This window comes from Oryzias melastigma, linkage group LG13, assembly GCF_002922805.2.
Source record: "Oryzias melastigma strain HK-1 linkage group LG13, ASM292280v2, whole genome shotgun sequence".
NCBI lineage: Eukaryota > Metazoa > Chordata > Actinopteri > Beloniformes > Adrianichthyidae > Oryzias > Oryzias melastigma.
Window position 1 is genome coordinate 26,931,048 of NC_050524.1, and position 15,498 is coordinate 26,946,545.

The 15,498-nt window shown below is 36.5% G+C and overlaps 1 protein-coding gene across 1 annotated transcript in view; it reads right to left on the reverse strand.

Annotated features, from left to right (window-relative positions):
• Window positions 1-357: 357 nt before the first annotated feature.
• Window positions 358-15,498, reverse strand: part of LOC112149821 (sodium channel subunit beta-4) — a 17,527-nt gene continuing 2,386 nt past the window's right edge. The window contains exons 2-5 of the mRNA XM_036214984.1: window positions 7,838-8,001; window positions 7,451-7,670; window positions 7,185-7,314; window positions 358-6,367 (exon numbers count right to left, since the gene is read on the reverse strand). Of these exons, the coding sequence (XP_036070877.1) occupies window positions 6,274-6,367; window positions 7,185-7,314; window positions 7,451-7,670; window positions 7,838-8,001 (608 nt within the window). The 3' untranslated portion in view covers window positions 358-6,273. The remainder of the gene's footprint in view (window positions 6,368-7,184; window positions 7,315-7,450; window positions 7,671-7,837; window positions 8,002-15,498) is intronic.

Consider the following 15,498-nt stretch of genomic DNA (forward strand, 5'->3'; position numbering starts at 1 on the left):
GTACATCTTTGTTTTCTGAGCTGATATCTGGCTCAGAACTGTACGGCTGAATCGCTCCAGCAGCAGGAGAGGGCATAAACGGAGAGCTCTCAGCAATAGGGAGGGGAAAGGGGGCGGGGTTGCTCCACTCCAGTGGTCTGGACCACAACTCAGAGGAACAAATATAACAAATTGTTCAGCGCTATCTTGTGAGGTCCAGATGACCCCACTTTTAATGTAAACATTCCCAAGATAGCACAAGGGTTACAAAAAAAAATAAAAAAGGTTCTTTAATCAAAATAACATCCAAAAACATTTATGTTGGAACACACAAACACACTTTTGTACTTGATATGAATAAAGACACACAGAGACAGCTGCAAATTTAATTTGCATCTTTATTGTTATAATGCAATTATAATGGGTTAAACGTTCGAGGTGCATAGTCATGACAGGAGCATGAGCAACATGGTCACAGACAGCCTAACATTTACAGTAAAAGGCCCATCCAGGGAAACAAAGGTTGCAGGTCGGCATTATATGTGGAATTCTGACTACACTGGTTAAAGCAATACATATAAGAAACTACTGCAAAGTTTCAGTCTACTCTTGAGTCCTCTAAGTTAATGCGTGGCGTTTCTGTTAGTAAAGTCTATAGCTATAAGAATACGCTGCCTTTATGTGCAGTTGTTAAAAATCTTGCTGAGACAGCCGCATGGAGTGAAAAATGTAGAGATTAGTGTGAACCTGTGCTTAAGTTTTTACCTAACGTACATTGGTCTTTCATGATTAGAAGCTGAAGGCAGTGTCATAGATATGTGACTTCTGTTACTTTATAAATACATAATAAACCACATTATGCAACACACTTCGTTGTCAGTAAATAGAAGAGTTTGTGCCAAGATAAGAGCATATATCTACCTGTACATCTTTTTTTTCGAAGAACTAATGAGTCTTTTAAATTGAGCTGCAACTCTACTTTTTTCAGATCTAGATTAGTCAAGCGTTACTATTATAGTTTTTTAGCAATAAAAAACGTGTTAAAAATGTCCACTGTGATTCTTGTGAATTCTTTTAAAGAAACGTGTTGGAGAAAACCCATCAAATTCTTAGACTGAACTATTTTTTAAGCGTATCTTAAATGTTTAAGCCTAATTAAATACTTATCAAAACAGCTGGCAGTTTTTTTGTTTTTTTTTTGTGATTGGCCAATCAAATAAGGGACAAATTGTTGCAGTTCTGTTGTGGAATGTACACGGTGGAGAGCAGACATCATACTCTTGGCTTGGCAGTATGAGTTTTTGACCTGCTGGAAGTGCAGGTGTGGTACAGGTAAAGATCAGGTAAAATGTTCTACCCAACTGGAATTACTGAAGTGGTTCACGCTAACTGAACATGTTTTAGTGTCTTGTAATCGATGCGACGACAGCAGACATGAGACTCTTAGAGTGGCAGTATGAGTTTCAGCTGCACTGGCAGTAGGAACAGCACAAACTCTGAAGAGTTAGTGTTTGGTCAGGACCACTGACTGTATACGAGAACTGGATTGGGATATGGACACCACCATGTTGGCGTTAGACATTGTCAGTAAGCAGGGATTGGTCTGAGTCGTGTGAGTCAACATTTTAATGGCAACCACTCTTGCCAATCACAAGTGAGCTTGTTAGAAGACCACACCCCTACCACTTGAAAAAGGGGCAACACAAAATCTGTCAATCAAATGTCTGAAAAAAACAATAGCTATTCTTACAAATAGACTGACTCTTTTTCTACTTCTCATTCTCAATAGAAGTTTACAAGATTTTGGAGCCAGGACCTACTTCCTGTTTAGAATTCCAGGGGGAGGGGTCACTGAGTCCAGTTCTCATATACAGTCAATAGTCAGAACATTTGATACTTAATCATCAGAGTGAGCAATGCTACAGAAATACTGAAACTGTCAACACATTTCTAACATTTTCATTAAAAACCATTAAATATATTTTCTTCCTGGATTTTCTGTAAACATTATGCAAACGTTTTATCAATAAACCACTTATCAATATTTGGACTTAAACTATGGATTCTAATTGTAAAAAAAATAAAATAATAAAAATGCATCCTATATTTGAAATGATAAATATTTTAGGTGAAAATAGACATAAAAATGTTTTTTTTAAAATGTTATCAAAAGCACTGTCATTTATTCTGAAACTCTCACTGTTGTGATCTAAACACAGTATGTAGGTGCCAGTGTTTGTGGCGTGACATAAAGGAAATCTCTTAGCATGTCGGGGATGAAACTACCACTAGGTGGCCCTCATCCTGTTCTCAGTGTGCTGCATTTCATCACTGCAGAGGAGGACTCCTCTCACCATTACACTGCTCTGTACTGCAGCAATGGCTGCAAGCAGCTGGCTGACCCGTCCAAGTTAAGAACTTTATTTATCTTAGACCAGGAAAGAAGAATGAACATAAAACAAAGACCCGATTATACAAATATTGTTATAAAAGCTAACAGCAAACACTGCTCTTAGTGCTTTTAACACACTCAGTCAGCTTTGATTGCTTACTTATAACTAAAATTGAAAATTTACTCTAATCAGCCTATTTCTTCAAACCAGAGTCAGCAAATTTGAATAATAATGTTTTGTTTCGTTTTTTCTGGAAAAATCAAGAATTAATGAAGTACACATTTCCTAATTCAATGAAATGCTGGCATAAAAATGAGTTTAAATTGGGGAAAATTGTTCATCAAATCTTTGCATTAAACAATCAACCGTATTTGGCATGCTAATGTCCTGGCTAAAAGGTGAGGAACGTCCAGTTTTAGACAGACTGATCTTTAAAACTAATGTATTTCAGAAACCCTAATATATGGGGTGAATCTCAGACTTTCACTTTTTGCAGCATATAATTTAATTATATTAGTAAATGTTAGATTTATTGATCATTAGAACATAAGAACTAAAATTAATTCTATTTAAATGAATTGTAAACACTTGACACAGCAACATTTTTTTGTTTATTTTGTGGCCTGATTTTTACAGTGTGTTGTTTTGTGTTTCTAAGGTTGAAATACTTTTACCTGATTGTGTGAAAACCAGGGATGCCATCATTCTCTGGTTAAAACTGTATGTTTCACTATTGAAGTGAATCGTGGGGAAAGTGAGTCATTGTGTCCCTACTGGATACATTTGCACATATTTACTTTAAATTGTCAAACACCTGTTTTGTGCTATATTTCATGTGTTTGATACTGTTTTGTTACATTAACCCAAAGTTGTTATGATCTTTTCTTTTTCATTGTTATTTGCATATTAAAAAAAGGAGATTTCTTCATTTTTTAGGTTTCTGTAATTGCTTTGCAATACACAAATTATACATTAAATAAAAAAAAAATTGTGACTCAAAAAATCAAGATTTGAACTGGATTGTGGGGAGGGTGAATTGCATCTCTGGTGAAAACTATTTTAAATTTAACTCCCAACACATTCCTAAACCTCCGTGATTGCCATGATACAGATAAAATATTTAAAGCATTTTCATATTAGTCAAAGGGAGGGCAGGAAAGTGTTTTGTTTATTTGTGTTTGATCGTTTTAGCAATCAAAGATTGCAAAGTCAGTAAGTTTAGAACATGTAAATAATGTATCAGCATTGTTGAGTCATTAAATAAATCAAACCTAGAGGTAATTTAATTAAAACCAATCACTCAAAAAGGTTGGAGCTAACACTTTTGAGAAAATCTCCTGTATTCCATCCAGTTTTAATATAATATGAATGCGTTGGACTGGCACACTATCCAGGGTGAACCCCCCCTTTTGTCCAGCAGTAGTTAGATAGTTTTCCATCAACCCCATGACCCGAAAAAGGTCTAAGTGCTCTTAGAAGATGAATGTCTTAATGGAAGAATCCATTGCGTGTGCATCATATGGATACATTATCCAGCTGTCAATACGGTGGTCTGCTATGCATTTGTGTTTCTGTACGAGCAACTTCCTCCAGTGAGAGTTGGTCAGTGCAGACTGAGACAGATCAGTGCACAGTCTGACGTCTGCATTATTGCTCCTTCTGAAAGCAGGACGGGCACTGTAATCTTGTTTCAAAGAGATATGCTGGTAAAAACAAAATATATATAAGAAATGAGTCAAATAATATTATATTTAAAATCTATTTGGAACTCCCTTTATTTCTGAATCCATTTTAGATTTTGATGAAGTGCTTTATTGGTTCGTTTATTGCAACTTCCTCTAAAGTGACTCTTGAAAAATCTATTGCTTTTTTTGTGTGTGCATGTGTGTTTCTTTTTGTCTATTCTCTAAAACTCTTACCATGGGGGATCTATATGCATTGATTTTTTTTTTATTTATTTGCATCTTTATGCAGGGGATCATTTGTAAACATTTTCTGCTTTTTGCACTAATTTTAGACACCCCCTATTGTCATGTAGCAGCTTTAGACTAGATAAAGTGCTTTACTGTTTTTATTGAAAGCTCAGTTTGTCTGGTAACTTGTGTCTTTACAGCTGAGACCTTGAATTGTCCTGTCAAATATTTTCAAGTTTGTAAAGCCACATGAACCTAATGTTCACTGAGGACTGTTGGATGTTAGATATACGTTAAATGCTTACAGGTGACTCTGAAACATCTAATATTCCCAGTGGAGTAACATTAACTCATGAAAGTTTTGTCCAGGACTTCAAACATGAAAGACGTGTCTCGTTTTTGTAGAAAACAAACACATTCAGCAGGCTAACCTATTGGTTAATGGGAAAAAAATACATGTAATTCCTGACTGTTTTACATTCTTCAGTGGTTATCTGCACTTGTCTAGAGTTTTCATTGAGGAACAAACAACTACATTCTTTAACAGATTGAAAAATTAAATAAATTGGCAGAAATTCTGTATTAATTCATGTCAGTTTGTAAATGTAATAAAAGTAGGAATCTTTCAAATTTAGACACTAAACAGAACCTCCAAGAGAACATTTTGAAATTATCCTTGATGGTAAAAGCAGTTTTAAAAAAAAGTTGTTGCAAGATTTCTACAGTTTAGGCAGGCGAAAAGATTAAACGAGAACCATCAAGACACGCCGTGGTATGGTAACATATGCTCCCATGAAAGCACACATGCTAAGAATGAATTGGTTATTAATCAGAAGCAGCATTATATTCATTCCTCTTTGTATGGAGTGGGGTATACTGGGGATTGTCTTTGATGAAGGTTAAGGTTTTCTCTTTTTTTGTTTTTATCCTCCCACCAACAGGGGGAGCTGAAGCGGAGCAGGCACCGGTGTTCATCTAAAGCAAAAATATTAAAACCAGTGCAGAACTGGATCCATCTGTCACACAAGAAAAGCCCAGTTGTAAACCTTGACATGCCAGTCTTTCCACTGTTCAAACTTAATGACTAAATGTTCTCAAAAACAGGAGCTGTACAACATTTATCATCAAAATAACTCTGTTTTTTGCGGTAGTAAGCTAATTAGCAATTAGCTAAACCACAGTAAGGTTACAGAGGGGGGAAATTAACTCAATTAAAGGTGACTGAGCTCTCACAAAATAAATCAAGAAAAAAATGGATAAAAATGATAATTTTCTATCTAACAAACAGTTAATATTCTATATATCTTTATTGTGTTTTATATTTGCTGAACTTCTTGATATTTTATGTCTACATAGCTGTTAGAAAACTCAAGTAAAATAGTTTCAGCCATGATTTGCCCCAGTAGATTTCTTTTGGCTAAAGTTTGGCAAAGAATTGATAAATAAATGTAATGAACAAACTATATTTTAATTGTCAACTAAAGCTGGAAATTGTAGTTCAGCTTGGAATTTCAGATTACTTAATATCTTCATATGTATGAAAAGTTATCCAATCTGCAAATCTAAGTGAAAGTCACTAAAGATTAGATTACCAAAGAATGTCATAAATTAAAAAAAAATAAATAAAAAAAAGTTTTATAAATAAGATTTTGTGCACCAAATCAGATGTTAGACATATGTTTGGAAAAATAAATAAAGTTTTCACTAAGATGTGGGACAGATATCAAAAACGGCTTCCAGCTGTAAACAAATGGGATTTCTTCTCGGTGAAGGATAGATCCAGATCCTTGAGCATTTCACATTTCCCAAATTTCAAGCATGATTTCAAACTGAGATGTAAAAGTTGCATCAGTTAGCCACTAGTAAAATAAAACGGTCCTTTGATAAGAACGTATTCTCTGAGCATGTACGTTTGTCTAACATATATTTACATATATGTTATCTTTATGTGTACAAACATACATACAGGAGACATAGTTTGCATTTTCTTATGCCTTTGGTGTCCCCTTCTTGTCAGCTTTGGCTCCTGAAAGTCCATTTTCTGTGTTGTCATTCCCTGAGGAGGTCACCAGGCACTCTTTACTGCAGAGAAAAGCATTATCAGAGGAGTTAGATTTCATGATGTAAAATTAAATAATAATGCAAAACCAATGACAGGGTCACACATAAGTTCATAGCACATTAAAGTCCCTCTTTGAAGAAAATCCTATTTTTTGAGTTTTTAACATCTATGTGTGGCATTTTTCTTATGAAAGAGAACACATGTCATAAGAAATCATTTTGTTTTTGCATTTCCGAGTATTCCTCCTTTTAAATCGCTGTCAATCAAACTGTCACTGACGACCCTGGTTGAATTAATGATCTTCTTTACGTGACATCAGCTCTGCTGCATATGCACTAATTGGAGAATTAGCTAAAAGAGTCTTTGGTGAACTGAAAGGAGAAATAATCAGGATTTTGGAGGAAGTTCTGTCCGTGAAGATCTTCACTTCCTCGTCCCAGCTGACATTCGGATCAAAACCATACGGCTGGACATTACTGACACAGAGCTATCATAATCAGACGGGGAGGGGGGCTACTCAGCTCACCTTCAAAAGCCACGCCCCCTCAGAGGAGATATTGTAAACAGAGGCTTCAGATCAACATGAAATATGGCTTTTTAAGACATTTAGGTTGTGAGATTTTGGTTAAAAAGTTCATAACCATAATAAATACTACATGGAACGTCTCTTTAAAATAAAAAAAATTGTCCATCTTTAACAAAAAATACCTAAAAACTAATCTTCATAATGGCCTAATAGTGTAGGTTGTCCGCCTTAATACATGTCACATTGAATACTGTCTTCTTTTGATGCCTTTGTTTTAAAGTATTCAAGAATACTGATACTGATATACTCACTTTTTCTCATCATCTTTCAACAGGAAGTGAACAACCAAGGCTTTTATAACCATGATGATGACAACTAAGCCAATGACTCCACCCAGCACCGAGACGATAATGACGGTCAAAGTATTGTCCACCTCTCTCACTGAAAGACAAGACAAATGGAGAGATGCTGGGATTTAGGAAAACACGATAGCGATGTACGGGAAAAGCACAATCTGTAATGATTAATTAGCTGTCTTGTAAAAATGTAAAGTTGGGATCAGTAATCAATTGCATACTTTGGTCAACGACTCTGAGGGTCAAGATAGCGCTGTGGTTGCGATTCTTCTCCTTTGGGTTCTTGGCAAAGCAGATGTACTGTCCCTCATCCTCAAAGGTGATGTTCCACAACAAAATGGAGATGTTGCTTGTTATTGAGGAGCCAACAAACGTCACACGGTCGTGTGAAACTGAATAGGTTGGCTCCATTTTCTCTGCTGGAACAGTTCCTTCACACAACTGCAGACAAATAGCCATGTAGACACAAAGGAAGAATTATCCAATGGATTCTCAGGTATCTGTACATTTACATAAGTCAACCTATAATTGCAAGGATTGGTCAATAGAGGGAATAACTGTCAATATAAATGTAGGCTGCTGATGTGTGGATGCGTGTTTGATCATACCGGCTGTTCACTTCCGTTGTTACGAAACGTCCACCTGAAGTTAAGGTTTTTGATGCCAATGCAAGAGTGATAATTGCAGGGCAGCAGAACTGTGGAGCCATTGACTGCTTCAATTAAAGACACTTTGCCTGTCGTCACCTCGAGTCCGCCAACGCTCCACACACCTGATGGAGGGAGAATGAAAGAGGTCAGAAAAAGAAAAGTAGGCAATCATCTCGTAAGAAGAAAAGACTCCAACAGAAATACATAAATCCAGTGCTTTGGAATAGTTGTACAGATAAACTCAAAGATGACCCTACACTTTGTACTTTCAATAAACATTGTCATGGATAAACAAAGGAGTGAAAACTGAGGGGGGTTTTTTTATTTAAAGATTTGTAATGAAAAAATATGAAGAATCCTTCTTAAAGTTTGTGTCTTAAGAATTGTTCACAGGGAAGAGACGTGTAACAGAGTGAGAACAATTAGCCATGGCTTACAAAATTTAATTTATAAGCCAATCAGTCTATTAATGTCAGTTATATGTAGGCTACTATATTCTTTAAGATAAAGTCCCATTATTTGACATACACCTGGGTGTGTGATTTTTTTTTCTCTCCATTTCACCCATCCCCTGGGGGTTTGGTGAACTGCAGACACAGTCATGCTCAAGAAACATTTGGTGGTTTAACTCCTCAATCCAATCTGTTGAAGCTGAATGGTTTTTTTTTATATTTTTATAGTTTTTATAGTCAAAAGTGATTTTTTAAGTCTTTGGTATGAATCGATCATGGGTTTAGACCACTAAAAGTTATACTTTCTGTACTCTTGAGTGTACTACTGAAGTGTATGTATGGTGAACATTACAGACCTCTCCTAATTTTTATTTAAGAGGGATAACTTGTACCAGTGATGACTAACAAATACTGTTTTGCACCACAATATTCAAGACTGCTGTGATACGTTTTAAGATGTACTGGGTGTTTAATGAAAGGGCCCTTGGTAAAAAAAAAATGTGTTACCAATAACAACGTCCCTAAAAGATGTAGCTCAACTGCTTATATGCTAAAGAAAATATTTTTTATGAGCCCCATTTTTACAAAACATTATTCAAGCACATAGTCTGCTTGTCTGTAATATTTCCCTAAAAAACTGGTTAAATGTCTAATTTAGCCAAAACAGCTAGCATAAGGCTAAAATATTAGCTAAACTCCAAATTAGCCCAAACAATTGAAAAAAAAAAGCCTAAACAAGCCAAAACAGCTAGCATGTAGCTGAAATATGAAATAAATGCCAAATTAGTCTAAAAAACTGATAAAATGTGCAATTTAGCCAAAAAAGCTAGCATAAAGTTAAAATATTAGCTAAGCTCCAAATTAGCCTAAAACGCTGAAAAAATCCTAAACTAGGCAAAACAGCTAGCATGTAGATGAAAAATTAGTTTAAGGTGGGCCTGATCTGGCCCGCGGGCCGTAGTTTAGGGACCTCGATATAAACCACTACACATGTTTATTTAAAACCTCTGGAAATTTAGCTTGAAAGAGTGAACAAATAGGGTTATTTTATCCTTATCCCTCGTGCTACCTTATGCAGGTCCAGATGAACCCACCCTTACATTGTTGTGTAATCTGTCCTATGACAAAGGTGGACAAGATTTTAGGAAAAAAAAAGAAGAAGTTTGGTGCGCTGTCCTGTGGGTTCCAGATGACTGACCCTACTTTGAATGTAAAAATACCTAGAATAGCGAAAGGGATATATAATTATTTTATGATAGACAATAGGGTGTTCATGAAATTTTCAATGTGATGCCTGTCACACGCTCTGCAGCAGACTTGGAATATGTTGTTCATTTGATGTCATTTTCACTAAGCAGTGGTTTTGAAGTTGTTTTACATTTATTTTACGAAAGGAGATTAGTGGTTACAGTCTATGCTCCTAGTACACATTATTGGATATTTTATCAACACTCAAAATGCACGATAGAGGGCAAAGCTCTGTGCAACACAAACATACATAACATGTATTTTTTTCCCACTGTCAGGAACCTGAAGTACCTAAATTGCAACAACTGAAAACCTGACACTTCTGTATACTGGGGATCATTAACACAAATCAAGACATCTGTGGATGATTGAAACCTAAACCTGGTGTGACTGACACACTTTCCTGTGACCTCCCACTAAGATCTGTGAAAGATGTCAGGGCTACGTCTAAAGACCGGTTAGAACCCTTTCCATCAAACAAAACACACCTCTCTGCCTCTCCCACACCTACAATGCTACCAATGAACTTAATTGTAAAGTTATTACTGAACACTGTTGAATGGCTTTACAAGCCAGAAGTTAATGTTTTGTGGATGGACCTTTTAAAAAAAAAAAAATATTTGAACAAAGCCTGAACTTGAAGGAAACTATGGTTCAGGAGTGTTTTTGGCTCTTTGACACACAGATGCTGAGTAAAGTTTTAACTAAATGTTCTCAGTGCAGCTTTGTCATCTTCCTGAACTCTTGTGAGAGCAGAAAAAGTGATCGCAAAGGAGTGACTACGCAAACCATATCGGATATCATAAAGGTTAGTCTCCTTAGAGGCACTTGTATGCAGAGAGGGAACCTTGCTGAGTCACATGCTGAGTCAGGTCAAAGTATATCAAGTAGTAAACGATAGCGAGTCTTTGACACTTAACAGGAGAAACTAAGAATTCTGCCTATGAGATAAATGTACCAAATATCTGAGAGTGTTTAAGCATGTTCTTTATCTACTCTCTATATAGAACCATTCATATGTACAGACAAACTAACAATGGATTTTTTCGTTGTCTAATCAACATTCGTGTAAACATTCAATAAAATCATTAAAACTATTCATTTTCCTGACAGAAACTAAATGTGTAGTGGATTTTTTTTGTATTTGCAGCTTCACTTATCACTTGTGGTTGAGTGGTAGAGTGACCACTGAGACAATAACCACTGAGAGACATTAACAAACACTGATACCAACCATTTACTGTAAAGTGCTGACTGCTCTGAACCTCTTTTATTTATCTTGGCGGTTGCAGAACTTTTCGGATGTTTCAAAAAGCTGTGCAGTCTGCACTTCTAAAACTGATTTGGTTTCAGGATTTTATAATGAAATCCTTAGTAGAAGATGCAGCATGCCCAACAGTTCTTTTTAAAGACATAAGTAGTGGACTAGTCACAACACACAGTTAAGCCATAGTCACATCCTCATATGGCTGCTGTAAGTTTAGGGGTTTTCTGGGTCTGTGGACGGTTGTAGCTACATCTTAAAGGGAACGCAGGTGTGTCTCGCAGTTCCCTTGAGGCTCGTGTGGCCAACTTAAGGTATGTAATAAAAATGGAGCATACCATTGTCGTACATGTTGCATGTGTACTGTTGAGTTTTTGAAAGGATAATGTAAGTTACACACGCTTATGATGTACACATTTAACACACATTTATCATTGGAACAGCACTAACAGACTCCTTGTGTAATCCACATGATTTGGATGATTTGAATAAAGAAAAAACTACCAACTTCAGCTTTACTTGACCCTTGGGTGTGCACTACGACCTGTAGCCTGCAGCTTGCCCACACAAAAAATGTGCATGAACATTTTCACTCCACAGGTTCATCGAGTGGTTTACAACCTTACTATTTTGTGTGGGCTACCTGCCTTCATGTTTGACCATTTTTCACCCAAAGACATCATCTATCTCGCTGTAAGGGTGGTTGTGACTTAGAATTCAGGTCCTGGCAATGTCCATCTGACCCGAAACTAAGACTCTTTTGTCACTTAGTTGCCATCACTGGACACAGACATACCACGACATCGTTCTCCAGACCCCGGGACTGGAGAACGAGATCCTGCTGATCTGAGTCTAAAATAATGAGAAACTTGTTAGATCTGGCGTTTATTGGAGACCGACGTCTAATGGTCACTGTTGGAGATTTACAGTACTTACATAGTGCTTTACTACCTTCTAAGAAGATCCAAAGTGCTTTACAGTCACAGTCTCAAATGATATGATCAAGATTATGGTTGACCTTGATTTTAGTATTTGTGTGAATGCTGCAAAGCATTCACACGATAGTGATTCTCCTGCTCCTTTCCATATGTTTTTAACACGTAAAAACTTAATCACACTTTTAGCAATTTCAGGAATCTTGATATCAAAATGTTTAGCTCATTCCGTAAATTACTGCTTGTACTTTTGGTATTCATGAACTATATAGTTTTTGAAATATTGAGAAAAACATGCCCCATAGGAACTGAATAAGATTCCTTCATCTTCTTGGCCGCTTTGTCCCTTTCGGGGCGATAGGGGAATCGGAGCCAACACGGCTACTGATGGGCAAAGGCGGGGTACACCCTGGACAGCTCTGCCACAGGGCCTCAATCACACACCCATTCACACTCACTTTCACACCTAGGGACAATTTAGGGTCGCCAATTAACCAATGAAGCATGTTTTTGGACGGTGGGATGAAGCTGTAGTCCCCTGAGAATACCCACACATGCACGAGGAGAACATGCAAACTCCACACAGAGAGGTCCCCAGTCAGTGTTTCTGTTTCAGATCCCCCAGCCAGGGTTTGAGCCCGGGTCTTCTTGCTGTGAGGCAAGAGCGCTAACCACTGTCTCACCCTGCAGCCTGAAATGAATGAGAAATTGCTCACATTCTTCAAACCGTTTGTACACTTCTATGCATACCTTTAGCTAGAGACACCATTCAAACTTTAAAATATTCATTTTAAAATAAATTTAGAATTTACCTTTTAATTCAGCAACATGAGAGCGGTTTTTGGCTAATTAAGACATTTCTCCAGTTTTTAGGCTAGCTTGGAGTTAAGCTAATATTTAGGCATTATGCTAGCTGGGTGAAACTAGACAATTTTCCAAATTTTATTTAGCTATTTTTGCATTTAGCAAAAAAATTGGCAAGCTATCCGCTTGAGCATTTTTAGCTATCAGTTTCAGCATTTTCAGCTATACTCTCACATCTTTAGCAGCCACCTTCATTAGCAGGTAATGCTATATATCTGGTTTATACTGTGCATAATATGGATTAATAAAAAAGTAAGGAAGTAAATCTTAAAGATCTAGTATTTAAGACAAACTGTTCTTTTTAAAAAAAATTTACAGACAGACACAGCTTAATCACCACTGACTGCCAAAACAGAGTTAGTCACTTCAGGATTTATTCAGACAAGTGTAATAATTCTTGGACAGGCATTTTCCACTAGAGTAGCAATGATTAGCAACTTATTGTAACCAGATAGCATCTGGTGGGGGAAAGTAAGCTGGACTTCGAAGATCTTGTAGCTCCTTTCTCTTGGGCAGCTGTCACTACACACTATTTTCAGGCTCAAGAGCTCATAGAACACTTATCCAACAGAAATTGCAGCTGTGACTAGTTTAGTGAGGGAAAATGTGCTTTTAATGCTCCTTTGTTCCAATTCCACCCTAATCACAGAGTGGAAAAGACTCGTTTTAGCTCACAGAAGTGGGAAATGTATATTGTGAGGTTTTTAGTGTGACAAACTGGATAAACAGAGATTTACTAGCTTGATTTAAACAACACAAAAAGCAATGCATGCTTTTATGTAGCCTAGCTAGTAAAAGAATCATAAGCTGTGGTCCACCCTGGTCTCTTGTGATAGCCATTTCTAACCCTAGAAGATGTTTATTTGGATGAAAGAAAATGTTTTTTTTTGGATTTAAAAAGAATTTTTCTGTCCTTCTGACTTCTTCGTGTAAGCTACCCCCATATGGGTTTGATTCACGATGCTTGAAAACTAAGTACACTTTTTTTGTCTTGTGTCTTCAAGCAATAGAGGAGTCCTGTCAATTTGATTCTAATATTGATTTTTATAAAATAATTTCTATTCTCTATATTCTATCAAACAGAATACTTAAGATGCATTAAGACTTTTGCTTTTTTTGGTCACCAGTTCCTGTAAAAGTGCTCCTGCCTAGTTTTAACTGACTGCAATAAAAGTGGGAGTGAACGGTACCCTCTTGCAACTTTTTTACTTTACCTATCATGTTGTTTTCTGGTTTCATCCCATTTAGTGGTTCTTACTAAATAAATGAAAAAATATATGTGAGACTACAGAGCCACAAAGCAGCATGGGGGTATAAAGAGGCTTCGGTGTGTGTAAAGCTAGGTGGTTTAAGAACCCACTAAACGCAGGTTCTTGAATGAGCGATTAGCCCGTGGTGTCCACACTGGTCAAGCAGAGAGAGTGGCTTCTTCTTCTTCTTCTTCTACTGTTTACTAGCACGTGTGTTGCAAAATGTTGAAGCAGTGCAAATCTTACGACTTGCTCCAGACACTTCCTTTTTAGCAATTTTTTTCCCCTTCCTTTCCTATTTTTTGTCATTGTCCAGTATTTGCACATCTATCTTTAATATATAATTTCATTTGACTTTGGACTTCTTTTTTATCTATTATTTTGTAAAAATAAAAAAGACTTTTGAATGGCTAACTCTCTGCATCTCTGTCATTTAAATCACATTGTTTACATATACTAGTCACCTCCTAATTCCTATATATAGATTTCATAATCATCTCACTTTACTCCTCTGCCCACTACTATCACTTTTCATCGCACCGCCTCTGTCTGCACACCCCTTCGTGCTTTACATTTTGTCTTTGACAACTGTGTGGTACACGGTGGTCTTCATGTGTGTGGTGATCCAGCAAGTGCGATCTCCTGTCTGCGCACATGTGCTCTCTTGTGAAAGTGTGTACACGACTAATAGGTCGGCATGTACGATATTTTTAGCTTCACTATCAAGTGTCTCCTCGTCCCAGTTGGGAAGCATCAATATCTGAATTACTCATGGTGGGAAAAGCAAGTATCTGTGCATGTGTGTGGGTGTGTGTGTCCTTGGTTGATTCTGAAGGTGAGTTTTTATTTATTTCATTATAAGTAGGCCAGTGAATGGAGGGTTAATGTATTTCCAAGTGAACCCATAGAGAACTAACTGAGGACACTGTTACCTCTATGAGAGAGTGATGAAGAGAGGAAGTAAGAAGAAGTGGGAGTGAAAATTAGAAGAAGAAAAGGAAACAGAACATAAATTAAGTGTCGCAATGTGTTGAAAATGATTACATAGGCAGAAAAAAAGGCTTAAGAGGAAAGAAAGGGAATAAAACAGCTGCTAAGCCTTTCAATAATCAGAATTATTGGTGTTGGATAGTGAGACCAGTTCAAATTTACACTTCACATCTTCACATTTGAATGTGACATACTGTAAATAACCACCATCAAAACTTTTATACCAAGACTTTGAGGGAAATAGCTTGAAATTAGATTTTGTTTTTATGTAAAGCGCATTGCGGTTTGGAAAGAATGAAAAGCGCTAAACAAATAAAGTTTGATTTGATTATTTTTTTTTAATAAATAAGTGATCTAAATTTTTTTATATAGTACAAACAAGTGTTTAGCATAATCAAAATAAAAAAATATGTTAATAAATTACATACACGACAACATTTTGTTTTTTTATCCCCTAAACCTTTTTCGCAACTGTTGAAAAACTGTATTTTGCTGACTGAAATAATCTGAAATAAAATGTATTATTATGAATAATGTATGCCTCTATTTACACATTCTTTGGATTTAAGTGTCAATTTCATAACAATCACTCAAAAAGTAAATAACCTGTCCTGTA